This window comes from Scyliorhinus torazame, chromosome 22, assembly GCF_047496885.1.
Source record: "Scyliorhinus torazame isolate Kashiwa2021f chromosome 22, sScyTor2.1, whole genome shotgun sequence".
NCBI lineage: Eukaryota > Metazoa > Chordata > Chondrichthyes > Carcharhiniformes > Scyliorhinidae > Scyliorhinus > Scyliorhinus torazame.
Window position 1 is genome coordinate 15075322 of NC_092728.1, and position 20376 is coordinate 15095697.

General features: G+C 58.2%; 1 protein-coding gene across 3 annotated transcripts in view; it reads left to right on the top strand.

Moving 5' to 3' along the window:
• The window catches only part of idh3g (isocitrate dehydrogenase (NAD(+)) 3 non-catalytic subunit gamma), an 86599-nt gene that overhangs the window by 64149 nt on the left and 2074 nt on the right, over positions 1-20376 (top strand). For all 3 annotated transcript variants that reach the window (XM_072487917.1, XM_072487918.1, XM_072487919.1), the window contains 5 exons: positions 1946-2048; positions 2918-3064; positions 10879-10973; positions 13936-13996; positions 16440-16555. In XM_072487917.1, coding sequence (XP_072344018.1) covers positions 1946-2048; positions 2918-3064; positions 10879-10973; positions 13936-13996; positions 16440-16532 — 499 coding nt within the window. In that variant the 3' untranslated portion in view covers positions 16533-16555. The remainder of the gene's footprint in view (positions 1-1945; positions 2049-2917; positions 3065-10878; positions 10974-13935; positions 13997-16439; positions 16556-20376) is intronic.

The following is a 20376-nucleotide window of genomic DNA, read 5'->3' on the forward strand; positions in this document are numbered from 1 at the left end:
CCCCCTGCCCTCTCTCGCTCGCCCCCCTGCACTCTCTCGCTCGCCCCCTGCACTCTCTCGCTCGCCCCCTGCACTCTCTCGCTCGCCCCCTGCACTCTCTCGCTCGCCCCCTGCACTCTCTCGCTCGCCCCCTGCACTCTCTCGCTCGCCCCCTGCACTCTCTCGCTCGCCCCCTGCACTCTCTCGCTCGCCCCCTGCACTCTCTCGCTCGCCCCCTGCACTCTCTCGCTCGCCCCCTGCACTCTCTCGCTCGCCCCTGCACTCTCTCGCTCGCCCCCTGCACTCTCTCGCTCGCCCCCTGCACTCTCTCGCTCGCCCCCTGCACTCTCTCGCTCGCCCCCTGCACTCTCTCGCTCGCCCCCTGCACTCTCTCGCTCGCCCCCTGCACTCTCTCGCTCGCCCCCTGCACTCTCTCGCTCGCCCCCTGCACTCTCTCGCTCGCCCCCTGCACTCTCTCGCTCGCCCCCTGCACTCTCTCGCTCGCCCCCTGCACTCTCTCGCTCGCCCCCTGCACTCTCTCGCTCGCCCCCTGCACTCTCTCGCTCGCCCCCTGCACTCTCTCGCTCGCCCCCTGCACTCTCTCGCTCGCCCCCTGCACTCTCTCGCTCGCCCCCTGCACTCTCTCGCTCGCCCCCTGCACTCTCTCGCTCGCCCCCTGCACTCTCTCGCTCGCCCCCTGCACTCTCTCGCTCGCTCTCTGCACTTTCTCGCTCGCTGCACTCTCGCTCGCTCGCTGCACTCTCGCTCGCTCTCTGCACTCGCTCGCTCGCTCTCTGCACTCTCGCTCGCTCTCTGCATTCTCTCGCTCGCCCTCTGCACTCGCTCGCTTGCTGCACTCTCGCTCGCTCTCTGCGCTCGCTCGCTCTCTCTGTCTCTCTCTCTGTCTCTCTCTCTGTCTCTCTCTCTGTCTCTCTCTCTGTCTCTCTCTCTGTCTCCCTCTCTGTCTCCCTCTCTGTCTCCCTCTCTGTCTCCCTCTCTGTCTCCCTCTCTGTCTCCCTCTCTGTCTCCCTCTCTGTCTCCCTCTCTGTCTCCCTCTCTGTCTCCCTCTCTGTCGCTCTCTCTGTCGCTCTCTCTGTCGCTCTGTCTCTCTCTATCTCACTCTCTGTCTCTCTGTCTCTCTGTCTCTGTGTCTCTCTGTGTCTGTCTCTGTGTCTGTCTCTGTGTCTGTCTCTGTGTCTGTCTCTGTGTCTGTCTCTGTGTCTGTCTGTCTCTGTCTGTCTCTGTGTCTGACTCTGTCTGACTCTGTCTGACTCTGTCTGACTCTGTCTCTGTCTGTCTCTGTCTGTCTCTGTCTGTCTCTGTCTGTCTCTGTCTGTCTCTGTCTGTCTCTCTGTGTCTGTCTCTGTCGCTCTCTCTGTCGCTCTCTCTGTCGCTCTCTCTGTCGCTCTCTCTGTCGCTCTCTCTGTCGCTCTCTCTGTCGCTCTCTCTGTCGCTCTCTCTGTCGCTCTCTCTGTCGCTCTCTCTGTCGCTCTCTCTGTCGCTCTCTCTGTCGCTCTCTCTGTCGCTCTCTCTGTCGCTCTCTCTGTCGCTCTCTCTGTCGCTCTCTCTGTCGCTCTCTCTGTCGCTCTCTCTGTCGCTCTCTCTGTCGCTCTCTCTGTCGCTCTCTCTGTCGCTCTCTCTGTCGCTCTCTCTGTCGCTCTCTCTGTCGCTCTCTCCGTCGCTCTCTCTGTCGCTCTCTCTCTCTCACACTCCCTCTCGCTCTCACTCTCTCTCTGCGTCGCTCTCTCTCTCTCTCTCTCTTGCCCCCATGAAACCCTTAACAACGTAGCTGGGGCCGGTGGGTGGCTGGGGTGTGTGTATGAAGGGGGGGAGGGGTGGGGTGGCAGGGCAGAGGGGGTGGCGGGGCAGAGGGGTTGGGTGGAGAGGTGGGGGCTTGGTTGACGAGGGGGAGGATTCGGAGAGGGGATTGACGGCGGCGCTAACTTGTCGCCACCTCGCGTTTCAGGAAACTGGCCGATGGGCTCTTCCTGCAGTGCTGCAGGGAGGTGGCGGAGCGCTACGCGGACATCACCTTCGACACCATGATCGTGGACAACACCACCATGCAGGTGAGACATCCCCCCCTCCCGTGTGCTGCGGCTCCTCAGCTGGGGTGGCGAGGGGGGGCGGCGGGGTGGGGGCTGCGGAGTGTGAGGGGAGGGCAGAGTGTGAGGGGAGGTGCGCTGTGCCACACCACCTGGTGCCTTGGGGAGTGCCGGGCACCACTTTGGTTGCCACGGCAGTTGGATCTTGGGGAAGGAGGCCAGCCGGGTTGGGCGAGTCGGCAGAAAGGCATTGTGGATCTTGAGCTTCAGCAATGGAGGCCTCGAGCACAGAGCTGATGCTGAATATTTTACGAGGCCCTGGTTAGGCCCAACTAGAGTATTGAGGCCTGGTGCAGGCTCCACCGTCTATAGGAAGGCGTGAGGGGGTCCCTGAGAGGGTGCAGAGCGTGGCTTAAACTAGATCCTAAAACTAAAAGTTACGGCCAGACCGTTCAGGAGCGATGTCGGGGATAAACTTCTTCACCAAAGGTCGAGATGTGGAACCCTCTCCCACAAACAGCAACCGAAGCCCGAACAGTTAATTTTAATTCTGAGATAGATATGAAGGAATATGCGCCAAGGGAGTTAGGTGACAGATCAAACATGATCTCATTGACTGGCGGGACAGGCTCGAGGGGCTGAATGGCCTCCTCCGGTTCCTAAAATCAGATTTGTTAATCGCAACCCGGTCATTCCCGGAGGAACCCTGGCGATTATCCCCCGCTGCCCTCTGTGAGCGACTGCCGCGGCTTCGGATGTGATGCAGCCTTCGCCCTGGGCAAGGGGAGGGAAGGAGGGACGTGTGACTCAGGGGCAGCTCGTTGGCCGATGCTGCCCTCCCAGTGCTCCCGGCAATAACTCGACAATGTTTCCTCTCCTGCCCCTCCCTGAAGCTCGTCTCGAGACCGCAGCAGTTCGACGTGATGGTGATGCCCAATCTCTACGGCAACGTGGTGAGCAACGTGTGCGCCGGCCTAGTCGGGGGACCCGGACTGGCGCCGGGCGCCAACTACGGCAAGGATTACGCGGTGTTCGAGACAGTGAGTATGCACAGAATTCTAAAGGGGAGTGCTGAGGGAGCGCCGCACTGTCTCAGGGTCAGTGCTGAGGGAGCGCCGCACTGGGAGGGTCAGTGCTGAGGGAGCGCCGCACTGTCGGAGGGTCAATGCTGAGGGAGCGCCGCACTGTCGGAGGGTCAGTGCTGAGGGAGCGTTGCACTGTCGGAGAGTCAGTGCTGAGGGAGCGCCGCACTGTCGGGAGGGTCAGTGCTGAGGGAGCGCCGCACTGTTGGAGGGTCAGTGCTGAGGGAGCGCCGCACTGTCGAAGGGTCAGTGTTGAGGGAGCGCCGCACTGTCGGAAGGTCAGTGCTGAGGGAGCCGCACTGTCGGAGGGTCAGTGCTGAGGGAGCGCCGCACTGTCGGAGGGTCAGTGCTGAGGGAGGGCCGCTCTGTCAGAGGGTCTCTACAGACTGAGCGCCGCACTGTCGGAAAGTCAGTACTGAGGGAGGGCCGCTCTGTCGGAGGTTCAGTGCTAAGGGAGCCGCACTGTTGGAGGGTCAGTGCTGAGAGAGTGCTGCACTGTCAGATGGTCAGTGCTGAGGGAGTGCCGCACTGTCGGAGGGTCAGTGCTGAGGGAGCGCCGCATTGTCGGAGGGTCAGTGCTGAGGGAGCGCCGCACTGTAGGAGGGTCAGTGCTGAGGGAGCGCCGCACTGTCGGAGGGTCAGTGCTGAGGGAGCGCCGCACTGTCGGAGGGTCAGTGCTGAGGGAGCGCCGCACTGTCGGAGGGTCAGTGCTGAGGGAGCGCCGCACTGTCGGAGGGTCAGTGCTGAGAGAGTGCCGCACTGTCAGAGGGTCAGTGCTGAGGGAGCGCCGCACTGTAGGAGGGTCAGTGTTGAGGGAGCGCCGCACTGTCGGAAGGTCAGTGCTGAGGGATCCGCACTGTCAGATGGTCAGTGCTGAGGGAGTGCCGCACTGTCGGAGGGTCAGTGCTGAGGGAGCGCCGCACTGTCGGAGGGTCAGTGCTGAGGGAGCGCCGCACTGTCGGAGGGTCAGTGCTGAGGGAGCGCCGCACTGTCGGAGGGTCAGTGCTGAGGGAGCGCCGCACTGTCGGAGGGTCAGTGCTGAGGGAGCGCCGCACTGTCGGAGGGTCAGTGCTGAGGGAGCGCCGCACTGTCGGATCGTCAGTGCTGAGGGAGCGCCGCACTGTCGGAGGGTCAGTGCTGAGGGAGCGCCGCACTGTCGGAGGGTCAGTGCTGAGGGAGCGCCGCACTGTCGGAGGGTCAGTGCTGAGGGAGCGCCGCACTGTCGGAGGGTCAGTGTTGAGGGAGCGCCGCACTGTCGGAAGGTCAGTGCTGAGGGATCCGCACTGTCGGAGGGTCAGTGCTGAGGGAGCGCCGCACTGTCGGAGGGTCAGTGCTGAGGGAGCGCCGCACTGTCGGAGGGTCAGTGCTGAGGGAGCGCCGCACTGTCGGAGGGTCAGTGCTGAGGGAGCGCCGCACTGTCGGAGGGTCAGTGCTGAGGGAGGGTCGCTCTGTCGGAGGGTCTCTACAGACTGAGCGCCGCACTGTCGGAAAGTCAGTACTGAGGGAGGGCCGCTCTGTCGGAGGTTCAGTGCTGAGGGAGCCGCACTGTTGGAGGGTCAGTGCTGAGGGAGCGCCGCACTGTCGGAGGGTCAGTACTGAGGGTGCGCCGCACTGTCGGAGGGTCAGTGCTGAGGGAGCGCCGCACTGTCGGAGGGTCAGTGCTGAGGGAGCGCCGCACTGTCGGAGGGTCAGTGCTGAGAGAGTGCTGCACTGTCAGAGGGTCAGTGCTGAGGGAGCGCCGCACTGTCGGAGGGTCAGTGCTGAGGGAGCGCCGCACTGTCGGAGGGTCAGTGCTGAGAGAGTGCTGCACTGTTGGAGGGTCAGTGCTGAGGGAGTGCCGCACTGTCGGAGGGTCAGTGCTGAGGGAGCGCCGCACTGTCGGAGGGTCAGTGCTGAGGGAGCGCCGCACTGTCGGAGGGTCAGTGCTGAGGGAGCGCCGCACTGTCGGAGGGTCAGTGCTGAGGGAGCGCCGCACTGTCGGAGGGTCAGTGCTGAGGGAGTACCGCACTGTCGGAGGGTCAGTACTGAGAGAGCACCGCACTGTCGGAGGGTCAGTGCTGAGGGAGCGCCGCACTGTGGGAGGGTCAGTGCTGAGGGAGCGCCGCACTGTCGGAGGGTCAGTGCTGAGGGAGCGCCGCACTGTCGGAGGGTCAGTGCTGAGGGAGCGCCGCACTGTCAGAGGGTCAGTGCTGAGGGAGCGCCGCACTGTCGGAGGGTCAGTGCTGAGGGAGTGCTGCACTGTCGGAGGGTCAGTGCTGAGGGAGCGCCGCACTGTCGGAGGGTCAGTGCTGAGGGAGCACCGCACTGTAGGAGGGTCAGTGCTGAAGGAGCGCCGCACTGTCGGAGGGTCAGTGCTGAGGGAGCGCCGCACGGTCGGAGGGTCAGTACTGAGGGAGCGCCGCACTGTCGGAGGGTCAGTGCTGAGGGAGCGCCGCACTGTCGGAGGGTCAATGCTGAGGGAGCGCCGCACTGTCGGAGGGTCAGTGCTGAGAGAGTGCTGCACTGTCAGAGGGTCAGTACTGAGGGAGCGCCGCACTGTCGGAGGGTCAGTGCTGAGGGAGCGCCGCACTGTTGGAGGGTCAGTGCTGAGAGAGTGCTGCACTGTCGGAGGGTCAGTGCTGAGGGAGTGCCGCACTGTCGGAGGGTCAGTGCTGAGGGAGCGCTGCACTGTCGGAGGGTCAGTGCTGAGGGAGCGCCGCACTGTCGGAGGGTCAGTGCTGAGGGAGCGCCGCACTGTCGGAGGGTCAGTGCTGAGGGAGCGCCGCACTGTCGGAGGGTCAGTGCTGAGGGAGTACCGCACTGTCGGAGGGTCAGTACTGAGAGAGCACCGCACTGTCGGAGGGTCAGTGCTGAGGGAGCGCCGCACTGTGGGAGGGTCAGTGCTGAGGGAGCACCGCACTGTCGGAGGGTCAGTGCTGAGGGAGCGCCGCACTGTCGGAGGGTCAGTGCTGAGGGAGCGCCGCACTGTCAGAGGGTCAGTGCTGAGGGAGCGCCGCACTGTCGGAGGGTCAGTGCTGAGGGAGTGCTGCACTGTCGGAGGGTCAGTGCTGAGGGAGCGCCGCACTGTCGGAGGGTCAGTGCTGAGGGAGCACCGCACTGTCGGAGGGTCAGTGCTGAAAGAGCGCCGCACTGTCGGAGGGTCAGTGCTGAGGGAGCGCCGCACTGTCGGAGGGTCAGTGCTGAGGGAGTGCCGCACTGTCGGAGGGTCAGTGCTGAGGGAGTGCCGCACTGTCGGAGGGTCAGTGCTGAGGGAGGGCCGCTCTGTCAGAGGGTCTCTACAGACTGAGCGCCGCACTGTCGGAAAGTCAGTACTGAGGGAGGGCCGCTCTGTCGGAGGTTCAGTGCTGAGGGAGCCGCACTGTTGGAGGGTCAGTGCTGAGGGAGCGCCGCACTGTCGGAGGGTCAGTACTGAGGGAGCGCCGCACTGTCGGAGGGTCAGTGCTGAGGGAGCGCCGCACTGTCGGAGGGTCAGTGCTGAGGGAGCGCCGCACTGTCGGAGGGTCAGTGCTGAGGGAGCGCCGCACTGTCGGAGGGTCAGTGCTGAGGGAGCGCCGCACTGTCGGAGGGTCAGTGCTGAGGGAGCGCCGCACTGTCGGAGGGTCAGTGCTGAGGGAGTACCGCACTGTCGGAGGGTCAGTACTGAGAGAGCACCGCACTGTCGGAGGGTCAGTGCTGAGGGAGCGCCGCACTGTGGGAGGGTCAGTGCTGAGGGAGCACCGCACTGTCGGAGGGTCAGTGCTGAGGGAGCGCCGCACTGTCGGAGGGTCAGTGCTGAGGGAGCGCCGCACTGTCAGAGGGTCAGTGCTGAGGGAGCGCCGCACTGTCGGAGGGTCAGTGCTGAGGGAGTGCTGCACTGTCGGAGGGTCAGTGCTGAGGGAGCGCCGCACTGTCGGAGGGTCAGTGCTGAGGGAGCACCGCACTGTCGGAGGGTCAGTGCTGAAAGAGCGCCGCACTGTCGGAGGGTCAGTGCTGAGGGAGCGCCGCACTGTCGGAGGGTCAGTGCTGAGGGAGTGCCGCACTGTCGGAGGGTCAGTGCTGAGGGAGTGCCGCACTGTCGGAGGGTCAGTGCTGAGGGAGGGCCGCTCTGTCAGAGGGTCTCTACAGACTGAGCGCCGCACTGTCGGAAAGTCAGTACTGAGGGAGGGCCGCTCTGTCGGAGGTTCAGTGCTGAGGGAGCCGCACTGTTGGAGGGTCAGTGCTGAGGGAGCGCCGCACTGTCGGAGGGTCAGTACTGAGGGAGCGCCGCACTGTCGGAGGGTCAGTGCTGAGGGAGCGCCGCACTGTCGGAGGGTCAGTGCTGAGGGAGCGCCGCACTGTCGGAGGGTCAGTGCTGAGGGAGCACCGCACTGTCGGAGGGTCAGTGCTGAGGGAGCGCCGCTCTGTCGGAGGGTCAGTGCTGAGGGAGCGCCGCACTGTCGGAGGGTCAGTACTGAGGGAGCGCCGCACTGTCGGAGGGTCAGTGCTGAGGGAGCACCGCACTGTCGGAGGGTCAGTGCTGAGGGAGCGCTGCACTGTCGGAGGGTCAGTGCTGAGGGAGCACCGCACTGTCGGAGGGTCAGTGCTGAGGGAGCGCTGCACTGTCGGAGGGTCAGTGCTGAGGGAGCACCGCACTGTCGGAGGGTCAGTGCTGAGGGAGTGCCGCACTGTCGGAGGGTCAGTGCTGAGGGAGCACCGCACTGTCGGAGGGTCAGTGCTGAGGGAGCGCCGCTCTGTCGGAGGGTCAGTACCGAGGGAGCGCCGCACTGTCGGAGGGTCAGTGCTGAGGGAGCGCCGCACTGTCGGAGGGTCAGTGCTGAGGGAGCCCCGCACTGTTGGAGGGTCAGTGCTGAGAGAGTGCTGCACTGTCGGAGGGTCAGTGCTGAGGGAGTGCCGCACTGTCGGAGGGTCAGTGCTGAGGGAGCGCTGCACTGTCGGAGGGTCAGTGCTGAGGGAGCGCCGCACTGTCGGAGGGTCAGTGCTGAGGGAGCGCCGCACTGTCGGAGGGTCAGTGCTGAGGGAGCGCCGCACTGTCGGAGGGTCAGTGCTGAGGGAGTACCGCACTGTCGGAGGGTCAGTACTGAGAGAGCACCGCACTGTCGGAGGGTCAGTGCTGAGGGAGTGCCGCACTGTCGGAGGGTCAGTGCTGAGGGAGCGCCGCACTGTCGGAGGGTCAGTGCTGAGGGAGCGCCGCACTGTCGGAGGGTCAGTGCTGAGGGAGCGCCGCACTGTCGGAGGGTCAGTGCTGAGGGAGTACCGCACTGTCGGAGGGTCAGTGCTGAGGGAGCGCCGCACTGTCGGAGGGTCAGTACTGAGAGAGCACCGCACTGTCGGAGGGTCAGTGCTGAGGGAGCGCCGCACTGTCAGAGGGTCAGTGCTGAGGGAGTGCCGCACTGTCAGAGGGTCAGTGCTGAGGGAGCGCCGCACTGTCGGAGGGTCATTGCTGAGGGAGCGCCGCACTGTTGGAGGGTCAGTGCTGAGAGAGTGCTGCACTGTCGGAGGGTCAGTGCTGAGGGAGTGCCGCACTGTCGGAGGGTCAGTGCTGAGGGAGCGCTGCACTGTCGGAGGGTCAGTGCTGAGGGAGCGCCGCACTGTCGGAGGGTCAGTGCTGAGGGAGCGCCGCACTGTCGGAGGGTCAGTGCTGAGGGAGCGCCGCACTGTCGGAGGGTCAGTGCTGAGGGAGTACCGCACTGTCGGAGGGTCAGTACTGAGAGAGCACCGCACTGTCGGAGGGTCAGTGCTGAGGGAGCGCCGCACTGTGGGATGGTCAGTGCTGAGGGAGCACCGCACTGTCGGAGGGTCAGTGCTGAGGGAGCGCCGCACTGTCGGAGGGTCAGTGCTGAGGGAGCGCCGCACTGTCAGAGGGTCAGTGCTGAGGGAGCGCCGCACTGTCGGAGGGTCAGTGCTGAGGGAGTGCTGCACTGTCGGAGGGTCAGTGCTGAGGGAGCGCCGCACTGTCGGAGGGTCAGTGCTGAGGGAGCACCGCACTGTCGGAGGGTCAGTGCTGAAAGAGCGCCGCACTGTCGGAGGGTCAGTGCTGAGGGAGCGCCGCACTGTCGGAGGGTCAGTGCTGAGGGAGTGCCGCACTGTCGGAGGGTCAGTGCTGAGGGAGTGCCGCACTGTCGGAGGGTCAGTGCTGAGGGAGGGCCGCTCTGTCAGAGGGTCTCTACAGACTGAGCGCCGCACTGTCGGAAAGTCAGTACTGAGGGAGGGCCGCTCTGTCGGAGGTTCAGTGCTGAGGGAGCCGCACTGTTGGAGGGTCAGTGCTGAGGGAGCGCCGCACTGTCGGAGGGTCAGTACTGAGGGAGCGCCGCACTGTCGGAGGGTCAGTGCTGAGGGAGCGCCGCACTGTCGGAGGGTCAGTGCTGAGGGAGCGCCGCACTGTCGGAGGGTCAGTGCTGAGGGAGCACCGCACTGTCGGAGGGTCAGTGCTGAGGGAGCGCCGCTCTGTCGGAGGGTCAGTGCTGAGGGAGCGCCGCACTGTCGGAGGGTCAGTACTGAGGGAGCGCCGCACTGTCGGAGGGTCAGTGCTGAGGGAGCACCGCACTGTCGGAGGGTCAGTGCTGAGGGAGCGCTGCACTGTCGGAGGGTCAGTGCTGAGGGAGCACCGCACTGTCGGAGGGTCAGTGCTGAGGGAGCGCTGCACTGTCGGAGGGTCAGTGCTGAGGGAGCACCGCACTGTCGGAGGGTCAGTGCTGAGGGAGTGCCGCACTGTCGGAGGGTCAGTGCTGAGGGAGCACCGCACTGTCGGAGGGTCAGTGCTGAGGGAGCGCCGCTCTGTCGGAGGGTCAGTACCGAGGGAGCGCCGCACTGTCGGAGGGTCAGTGCTGAGGGAGCGCCGCACTGTCGGAGGGTCAGTGCTGAGGGAGTGCCGCACTGTCGGAGGGTCAGTGCTGAGGGAGCGCTGCACTGTCGGAGGGTCAGTGCTGAGGGGGCGCCGCACTGTCGGAGGGTCAGTGCTGAGGGAGCGCCGCACTGTCGGAGGGTCAGTGCTGAGGGAGCGCCGCACTGTCGGAGGGTCAGTGCTGAGGGAGCGCCGCACTGTCGGAGGGTCAGTGCTGAGGGAGCGCCGCACTGTCGGAGGGTCAGTGCTGAGGGAGTGCCGCACTGTCGGAGGGTCAGTGCTGAGGGAGCGCCGCACTGTCGGAGGGTCAGTGCTGAGGGAGCGCCGCACTGTCGGAGGGTCAGTGCTGAGGGAGCGCCGCACTGTCGGAGGGTCAGTGCTGAGGGAGCGCCGCACTGTCGGAGGGTCAGTGCTGAGGGAGTACCGCACTGTCGGAGGGTCAGTGCTGAGGGAGCGCCGCACTGTCGGAGGGTCAGTGCTGAGGGAGTGCCGCACTGTCGGAGGGTCAGTGCTGAGGGAGTACCGCACTGTCGGAGGGTCAGTGCTGAGGGAGCGCCGCACTGTCAGAGGGTCAGTGCTGAGGGAGCGCCGCACTGTCGGAGGGTCAGTACTGAGAGAGCGCCGCACTGTCGGAGGGTCAGTGCTGAGGGAGCGCCGCACTGTCGGAGGGTCAGTACTGAGAGAGCACCGCACTGTAAGAGGGTCCGTTATTGAGTGATGAGACAGTAAAACCAGGGCACCAAATTACCCTCCCAGGTCGACCCAAAGGATCGCTCAGCCATTATTGGCTGTGGAGCGTTTGAAGAGTTTTGCCATGGCTTCCTGAAGCCAACGTTGTCCCATCCTCGGGTTGCTTTGCAGAGAACAAGTCTGAAAGGCTGAACACTCCAGAGGAATGCCGACCGCCTTTCCCTCAGTGATGTGATGTATCTTCTCTGATTGTTCCCCACAGGGCACGAGAAACACCGGGAAGAGCATCGCCAACAAGAACATTGCAAATCCCACTGCCATGCTGCTGGCCAGCTGCCTGCTGCTAGATCACCTCAAGTAGGGAAATCATTGCAATCTAATCGAGGGGTTCGGGGTGGTTTATATATAGAATAACAGATACCCGGGAGTGAGTTACAGACTGGAATGTAATCGAGGGGTTCGGGGTGGTTTATACATAGAATAACAGATACCCGGGAGTGAGTTACAGACTGGAATCTAATCGAGGGTTCAGGGTGGTTTATATATAGAATAACAGATACCCGGGAGCGAGTTACAGACTGGAATCTAATCGAGGGGTTCGGGGTGGTTTATATATAGAATAACAGATACCCGGGAGTGAGTTACAGACTGGAATCTAATCGAGGGTTCAGGGTGGTTTATATACAGAATAACAGATACCCGGGAGTGAGTTACAGACTGGAATCTAATCGAGGGGTTCAGGGTGGTTTATATATAGAATAACAGATACCCGGGAGCGAGTTACAGACTGGAATCTAATCGAGGGGTTCAGGGTGGTTTATATATAGAATAACAGATACCCGGGAGTGAGTTACAGACTGGAATCTAATCGAGGGGTTCAGGGTGGTTTATATATAGAATAACAGATACCCGGGAGTGAGTTACAGACTGGAATCTAATCGAGGGGTTCGGGGTGGTTTATATATAGAATAACAGATACCTGGCAGTGAGTTACAGACTGGAATCTAATCGAGGGGTTCGGGATGGTTTATATATAAAATAACAGATACCTGGGAGTGAGTTACAGACTGGAATCTAATCGAGGGGTTCGGGATGGTTTATATATAAAATAACAGATACCCGGGAGTGAGTTACAGACTGGAATCTAATCGAGGAGTTCGGGGTGGTTTATATATAGAATAACAGATACCCGGGAGTGAGTTACAGACTGGAATCTAATCGAGGGGTTCGGGGTGGTTTATATATAGAATAACAGATACCTGGGAGTGAGATACAGACTGGAATCTAATCGAGGGGTTCGGGATGGTTTATATATAAAATAACAGATACCTGGGAGTGAGTTACAGACTGGAATCTAATCGAGGGGTTCGGGATGGTTTATATATAAAATAACAGATACCTGGGAGTGAGTTACAGACTGGAATCTAATCGAGGGGTTCGGGATGGTTTATATATAAAATAACAGATACCCGGGAGTGAGTTACAGACTGGAATCTAATCGAGGAGTTCGGGGTGGTTTATATATAGAATAACAGATACCCGGGAGTGAGTTACAGACTGGAATCTAATCGAGGAGTTCGGGGTGGTTTATATATAGAATAACAGATACCCGGGAGTGAGTTACAGACTGGAATCTAATCGAGGGGTTCGGGGTGGTTTATATATAGAATAACAGATACCCGGGAGTGAGTTACAGACTGGAATCTAATCGAGTGGTTCGGGGTGGGTTATATATAGAATAACAGATACCCGGGAGTGAGTTACAGACTGGAATCTAATCGAGGGGTTCGGGGTGTTTATATATAGAATAACAGATACCCGGGAGTGAGTTACAGACTGGAATCTAATCTAGGGGTTCGGGGTGGTTTATATATAGAATAACAGATACCCGGGAGTGAGTTACAGACTGGAATCTAATCGAGGAGTTTGGGGTGGTTTATATATAGAATAACGGATACCCGGGAGTGAGTTACAGACTGGAATCTAATCGAGGGGTTCGGGGTGGTTTATATATAGAATAACAGATACGCGGGAGTGAGTTACAGACTGGAATCTAATCGAGGGGTTCTGGGTGGTTTATATATAGAATAACAGATACCCGGGAGTGAGTTACAGACTGGAATCTAATCGAGGGGTTCAGGGTGGTTTATATATAGAATAACGGATATCCGGGAGTGAGTTACAGACTGGAATCTAATCGAGGGTTCGTTGTAGTTTATATATAGAATAACTAATAACCGGGAGTGAGTTACAGACTGGAATCTAATAGAGGGGTTCGGGGTGGTTTATATATAGAATAACAGATACCCGGGAGTGAGTTACAGACTGGAATCTAATCAAGGGGTTCGGGATGGTTTATATATAGAATAACAGATACCCGGGAGGGAGTTACAGACTGGAATCTAATCGAGGAGTTTGGGGTGGTTTATATATAGATTAACAGATACCCGGGAGTGAGTTACAGACTGGAATCTAATCGAGGGGTTTGGGGTGGTTTATATATAAAATAACAGATACCCGGGAGTGAGTTACAGACTGGAATCTAATCGAGGGGTTTGGGGTGGTTTATATATAGAATAACAGATACCCGGGAGGGAGTTGCAGACTGGAATCTAATCGAGGAGTTTGGGGTGGTTTATATATAGATTAACAGATACCCGGGAGTGAGTTACAGACTGGAATCTAATCGAGGGGTTTGGGGTGGTTTATATATAAAATAACAGATACCCGGGAGTGAGTTACAGACTGGAATCTAATCGAGGGGTTCGGGGTGGTCTATATATAGAATAACAGATACACGGGAGTGAGTTACAGACTGGAATCTAATCGAGGGGCTCGCGGTGATTTATATATAGAATAACAGATACCCGGGAGTGAGTTACAGACTGGAATCTAATCGAGGGGTTCAGGGTGGTTTATATATAGAATAACAGATCCCCGGGAGTGAGTTACAGACTGGAATCTAATCGAGGGGTTCGGTGTGGTTTATATATAGAATAACAGATACCCGAGAGTGAGTTACAGATTGGAATCTAATCGAGGAGTTTAGGGTGGTTTATATATAGATTAACAGATACTCTGGAGTGAGTTACAGACTGGAATCTAATCGAGGGACTCGGGGTGATTTATATATAGAATAACAGATACCCGGGAGTGAGTTACAGACTGGAATCTAATCGAGGGGTTCGGTGTGGTTTATATATAGAATAACAGATACCCGGGAGTGAGTTACAGATTGGAATCTAATCGAGGACCATTGCCATCGAAGGGAATGTAAACCGCCCTTCTTTTCACGCCTGTCTATTTCTCTCTTCCCAAGGCTGCATAAGTTTGCAAACTTGATCCGAAACGCTGTCATGACAACCATGAACGAACACCGGGTAAGTGAGACACGTTATTCCTCGTCCAATACTGCACTCCCTTCTTCCCACTGTTCCAACCAACGGAATAGCCAGAGGTGCTAGCACCAGCAATCAATCACCTCCCATCACCATAGCAACCAGTCTATAGTATTACCAACCGGACTGGACCCCAACAGTGACTAGTCAAACACACTAAGCCAGGATTTTACCCCTTACTGCCCCAAATACATTTCTACAATACATATGGAATTCCAATATTCATCACACCACCCTCCTTAAAAACATTACTGCCGCAGTCAAACACACTCAACAAGTATTTAACTCTTACTGCCCCAAATACATAACACAATATATCTTAATTTCCCACATTCATCACACTGGTCAGGCTTAAGTTAGGCCTTCAGCGTTTCTACTCGTCCTTACCTGAGAATGGACTAACTTATCCCCCACCCCCTCCACCCCCCCCGGGGATCAATCCTACCCTCTCCCAATCATTTCCCCCGTATTTGGTAGTGTTTGATGGGGACAGTGTAGAGGGAGCTTTACTTTGTCTCTAACCCCGTGCTGTACCTGTCCTGGGAGTGTTTGATGGGGACAGTGTAGAGGGAGCTTTACTCTGTATCTAACCCCGTGCTGTACCTGTCCTGGGAGGGTTTGATGGGGACAGTGTAGAGGGAGCTTTACCCTGTATCTAACCCCGTGCTGTACCTGTCCTGGGAGTGTTTGATGGGGACAGTGTAGAGGGAGATTTACTCTGTATCTAACCCCGTGCTGTACCTGTCCTGGGAGTGTTTGATAGGGACAGTGTAGAGGTAGCTTTACCCTGTATCTAACCCCGTGCTGTACCTGTCCTGGGAGTGTTTGATGGGGACCGTGTAGAGGGAGCTTTACTCTGTATCTAACCCCGTGCTGTACCTGTCCTGGGAGGGTTTGATGGGGACAGTGTAGAGGGAGCTTTACCCTGTATCTAACCCCGTGCTGTACCTGTCCTGGGAGTGTTTGATGGGGACAGTGTAGAGGGAGATTTACTCTGTATCTAACTCCGTGCTGTACCTGTCATGGGAGTGTTTGATGGGGACAGTGTAGAGGGAGCTTTACTCTGTATCTAACCCAGTGCTGTATCTGTCCTGGGAGTGTTTGATGGGGACAGTGTAGAGGGAGATTTACTCTGTATCTAACCCCGTGCTGTACCTGTCCTGGGAGTGTTTGATGGGGACAGTGTAGAGGGAGCTTTACTCTGTATCTAACCCCGTGCTGTACCTGTCCTGGGTGTATTTGATGGGGACAGTGTAGAGGGATTTTTTGCTCTGTATCTAACCCTGTGCTGTACCTGTCCTGGGAGTGTTTGATGGGGACAGTGTAGAGGGAGCTTTACTCTGTATCTAACCCCGTGCTGCACCTGTCCTGGGAGTGTTTGATGGGGACAGTGTAGAGGGAGCTTTACTCTGTATCTAACCCCGTGCTGTACCTGCCCTGGGAGTGTTTTATGGGGACAGTGTAGAGGGAGCTTTACTCTGTATCTAACCCCGTGCTGTACCTGTCCTGGGAGTGTTTGATGGGGACAGTGTAGAGGGAGCTTTACTCTGTATCTAACCCCGTGCTGTACCTGTCCTGGGAATGTTTGATGGGGACCGTTTTGAGAGAGCTTTACTCTGTATCTAACCCCGTGCTGTACCTGTCCTGGGAGTGTTTGATGGGGACAGTGGAGAGGGAGCTTTACTCTGTATCTAACCCCGTGCTGTACCTGTCCTGGGGGCGTTTGATGGGGACAGTGCAGAGGGAGCTTTACTCTGTATCTAACCCCGTGCTGTACCTGTCCTGGGAGTGTTTGATGGGGACAGTGTAGAGGGAGCTTTACTCTGTATCTAACCCCGTGCTGTACCTGTCCTGGGAATGTTTGATGGGGACCGTGTTGAGAGAGCTTTACTCTGTATCTAACCCCGTGCTGTACCTGTCCTGGGGGTGTTTGATGGGGACAGTGCAGAGGGAGCTTTACTCTGTATCTAACCCCGTGCTGTACCTGTCCTGGGAGTGTTTGATGGGGACAGTGTAGAGGGAGCTTTACTCTGTATCTAACCCCGTGCTGTACCTGTCCTGGGAGTGTTTGATGGGGACAGTGTAGAGGGAGCTTTACTCTGTATCTAACCCCGTGCTGTACCTGTCCTGGGAGTGTTTGATGGGGACAGTGTAGAGGGAGCTTTACTCTGTATCTAACCCCGTGCTGTACCTGTCCTGGGAGTGTTTGATGGGGACAGTGTAGAGGGAGCTTTACTCTGTATCTAACCCCGTGCTGTACCTCTCCTGGGTGTTTGATGGGGACAGTGTAGAGGGAGCTTTACTTTGTATCTAACCCATGCGCGCGCTCTCCCTCTCGCTCACGCTCTCTCGTGTGCCCACACACTGTGCGCTTGTTCTCACACACTCTCTGCTCACACTCACTGTCTCTCGCTCTCTCTGCCAGTTGCACACTCCGGACATTGGAGGAATGGGGACCACAATGGAAGTTGTCCAAGCAGTTACCCAGCTTATCCAGAGACAGCCGGTGCTGGCATAGAGTCCAGAGAGGAGGCGAGAGGGGTAAGTGGAGGGGAGAAGGGGTATCTGCTGGTTCGGCGCTATGAGTTACCCGGAATGGTAACATTGGGTGTATACGAGAGGCTGAATGTCTGTGTTGCAGTCACCGGCAATGCTTGCAGGGTGTCTCCGTGGGTATGAGGTGCAACGGCCGAGGTATTTTTAGGGTAATGCTGGGGTGTATGAGGCATAGTCTCTGAGTGGGGGGGTCTGTGGAATTACCCCCCTCCATCCCCCAGACGGCAGTGAGGGCTGCGGCTCATTCAAGGCCGAGTTAGATTTCTGATGGACGAGGGTTTGTGGGGGGAGAGAGACGGAAGTCAGTCCAGACAGGTGGCACAGTGGTTAGCACGGCTGCCTCACAGCGCCAGGGTCTCAGGTTCGATTCCCCGCTGGGTCACTGTCTGTGCGGAGTCTGCACGTTCTCCCCGTGTCTGCGTGGGTTTCCTCCGGGTGCTCCGGTTTCCTCCCACAATCCAAAGATGTGCCGGTTCGGTGGGGTTACGGGAATAAGGCCGGCGAGTGGGCCTGGGTAGAGAACTCTTTCAGCGGGTCGGTGCAGACTCGCTGGGCCAAGTGAACTCCTGCACCGTAGAGATTCGATGGTTCTGCGGAAAGTAGAGTTGAGGCCCAATCAGATAGACTTGATCTTATTGTGTGTGTTTGCGTGCGTGCCTACGTGTGCTTGTTTGCATGCGGGGTGCGCGCCTGGGTGTTGTGTGACTGCGTCTGCATGCGCGCCTGTGTGTGTGTGTGTGTGTATATCCGCACGTGTGTGTGTGCGTATATCCACGCGTGTGTGCGCATATCTGCGCGTGTGTGTGCATATCTGCGCGTGTGTGTGTGTATATCTGTGCGTGTGTGTGTATATCTGCGCGTGTGTATATCTGCGCGTGTGTCTGTGGGTGTGTGTCTGCGCGTGTGTGTGTGTCTGCGCGTGTGTGTGTATATGCGCGTGTGTGTGTATATCTGCGCGTGTGCGAGTACATATCTGCGCGTGTGTGTATAGCTGTGCGTGTGTGTGTTTCTGCGCGTGTGTGTATATCTGCGCGTGTGTCTGTGGGTGTGTGTCTGTGTGTGTCTGCGTGTGCGTGTATGCGTATATCTGCGCGCGTGTGTGTATATATCTGCGCGTGAGTGTGTATATCTGTGCGAGTGCATATCTGCGCGTGTGTGTATATCTGCGCGTGTGCGTGTGTGTGTATACCTGCGCGCGTGTCTGTGGGTGTGTGTCTGTGTGTGTGTCTGCGCGTGTGTGTATATATCTGCGCGTGTGTGTATATCTGCGCGTGTGCGAGTGTATATCTGCGCGTGTGTGTATATCTGCGCGTGTGCGTGTATCTGCGCGTGTGTGTGTATATCTGCGCGTGTGTCTGGGTGTGTGTCTGCGTGTGTGTGGGTGTGTGTGCGTATATCTGCGCGTGTGTGTATATATCTGCGCATGTGTGTATATCTGCGCGTGTGTGAGTGCATATCTGCGCGCGTGTGTGTGTATATCTGCGCGTGTGCGTGTGTGTGTATATCTGCGCGTGTGTATATCTGCGCGTGTGTCTGTGGGTGTGTGTCTGTGTGTGTCTGCGCGCGTGTGTGTATATATCTGCGCGTGTGTGTGTATATCTGCGCGTGTGCGAGTGCATATCTGTGCGTGTGTGTGTGTATATCTGTGCGAGTGCATATCTGCGCGTGTGTGTGTGTATATCTGTGCGTGTGCATATCTGCGCGTGTGTGTGTATATCTGTGCGTGTGTGTGTATATCTGCGCGTGTGTATATCTGCGCATGTGTCTGTGGGTGTGTGTCTGTGTGTGTGTCTGCGCGTGCGTGTGTATATCTGCGTGTGTGTGTATATCTGCGCGTGTGTATATCTGCGCGTGTGTCTGTGGGTGTGTGTCTGCGCGCGTGTGTGTGTATATCTGCGCGTGTGCGAGTGCATATCTGTGCGTGTGTGTGTGTATATCTGTGCGAGTGCATATCTGCGCGTGTGTGTGTATATCTGTGCGTGTGTGTGTATATCTGCGCGTGTGTATATCTGCGCGTGTGTCTGTGGGTGTGTGTCTGTGTGTGTGTCTGCGCGTGTGCGAGTGCATATCTGCGCGTGTGTGTATATCTGAGCGTGTGTGTATATCTGCGTGTGTGTGTGTGTATATCTGCGTGTGTGTGTGTATATCTGCGCGTGTGTGTATATCTGCGCGTGTGTGTGGGCGTGTGTGTCCGTGCGTGTGTGTATATCCGCGTGTGTGTGTGTATATCTGCGTGTGTGTGTCTGCGTGTGTGTGTGTCTGCGTGTGTGTGTGTCTGCGTGTGTGTGTGTCTGCGTGTGTGTGTGTGTCTGCGTGTGTGTGTGTCTGCGTGTGTGTGTGTCTGCGTGTGTGTGTGTCTGCGCGTGGGTGTGTGTCTGCGTGTGTGTGTGTGTCTGCGTGTGTGTGTGTGTCTGCGCGTGTGTGTGTGTCTGCGCGTGTGTGTGTGTCTGCGCGTGTGTGTGTGTCTGCGTGTGTGTGTGTCTGCGTGTGTGTGTGTCTGCGTGTGTGTGTCTGCGTGTGTGTGTGTGTCTGCGTGTGTGTGTGTGTCTGCGTGTGTGTGTGTGTCTGCGTGTGTGTGGGTGTCTGCGTGTGTGTGTGGGGGTGTCTGCGTGTGTGTGTGGGTGTGTGTCTGCGTGTGTGTGTGTGTCTGCGTGTGTGTGTGTGTCTGCGTGTGTGTGTCTGCGTGGGGGTGTGTGTGGGGGTGTGTGCGTGTGTGTCTGCGTGTGTGTGTGGGTGTGTGGGTGTGTGTGTGGGTGTGTGTCTGCGTGGGTGTGTGTGTGGGTGGTTGTGTGTGTGTGGGTGGGGTGATGCACAGGAATGAGATTGTTAAACCTGGAATATCAGCAGAGTTTTCCAAGGTTGAATGAGGAGCAGCATTGAAGTGTAAACGGATATGAGGGCTTACCCAGGGGTAATGGAAGGTTTACATGAGAGCTGGTGGACAGTATTTTAACTCGTGCTCACCAGCACCTTTGTCTAACTCCGTTTCCTCTTCTCGAGCATTGCACAGACGAGGGCGCTGTTTAGCTTTTTACATTTCAAACTTCAAATTCTTGATGGCCCGCAGTGCTGTGTCACTCTGTCAGTGACGGACTGACCCCTACGGAGTTACTGGCCTCAATCTCCTCGAAGGAGCCACCCCCGCCCCCCCCCCCCTTTCACTGCCTGGAACTGCCCCTCCCCCAGCCCAGCCCCGTCAGCCAAGAATGTTCTCTTCTGCTCACTGTCCCAGAGATTGCACCTGCTGCTTCCCGTCCACACAGCCCAGCGCCACGCTCGCTGGGCCTGCGAGCATGCACCCCCACCCGCCAACCCAAACCCCCCCCCCCGAGTGGGGCTGTGGGGGGCAGGGTGTGAGCTGTTACCCTGCGTGTAACTGCTCTTCCACTGGGCCCTGCACAGCCAGGGCGAGGCCGAGAGAGGCCTACCTCTTTTTGGTTTCAGCCTTGCTCGTGACGAGCAAGGGTGGCAGAGTGGCTCCGGGGTGGGGGGGGGGGTGGCATGGTGGCACAGTGGTTAGCACCGCGGGTTCAGTTCCATGTGACTGACTGTGCGGAGTCTGCACGTTCTCCCCGTGTGTGCGTGGGTTTCCTCCGGGCGCTCCGGTTTCCTCCCACAGGAGGACTCTCACAGTCCAGAGATGTGCAGATTCGGTGGATTGGTCATGCCAAAATTGCCCCTGAATGTCCAAAGGACGTGTAATGGAGAATGGGCCTCGGTTAGGGTGCTCTTTCGGAGGGTCGGTACAGACTCGAGGGACTGAATAACCTCCTCCTGGACTGTCGGGATTCTATGGGAACCTCCCA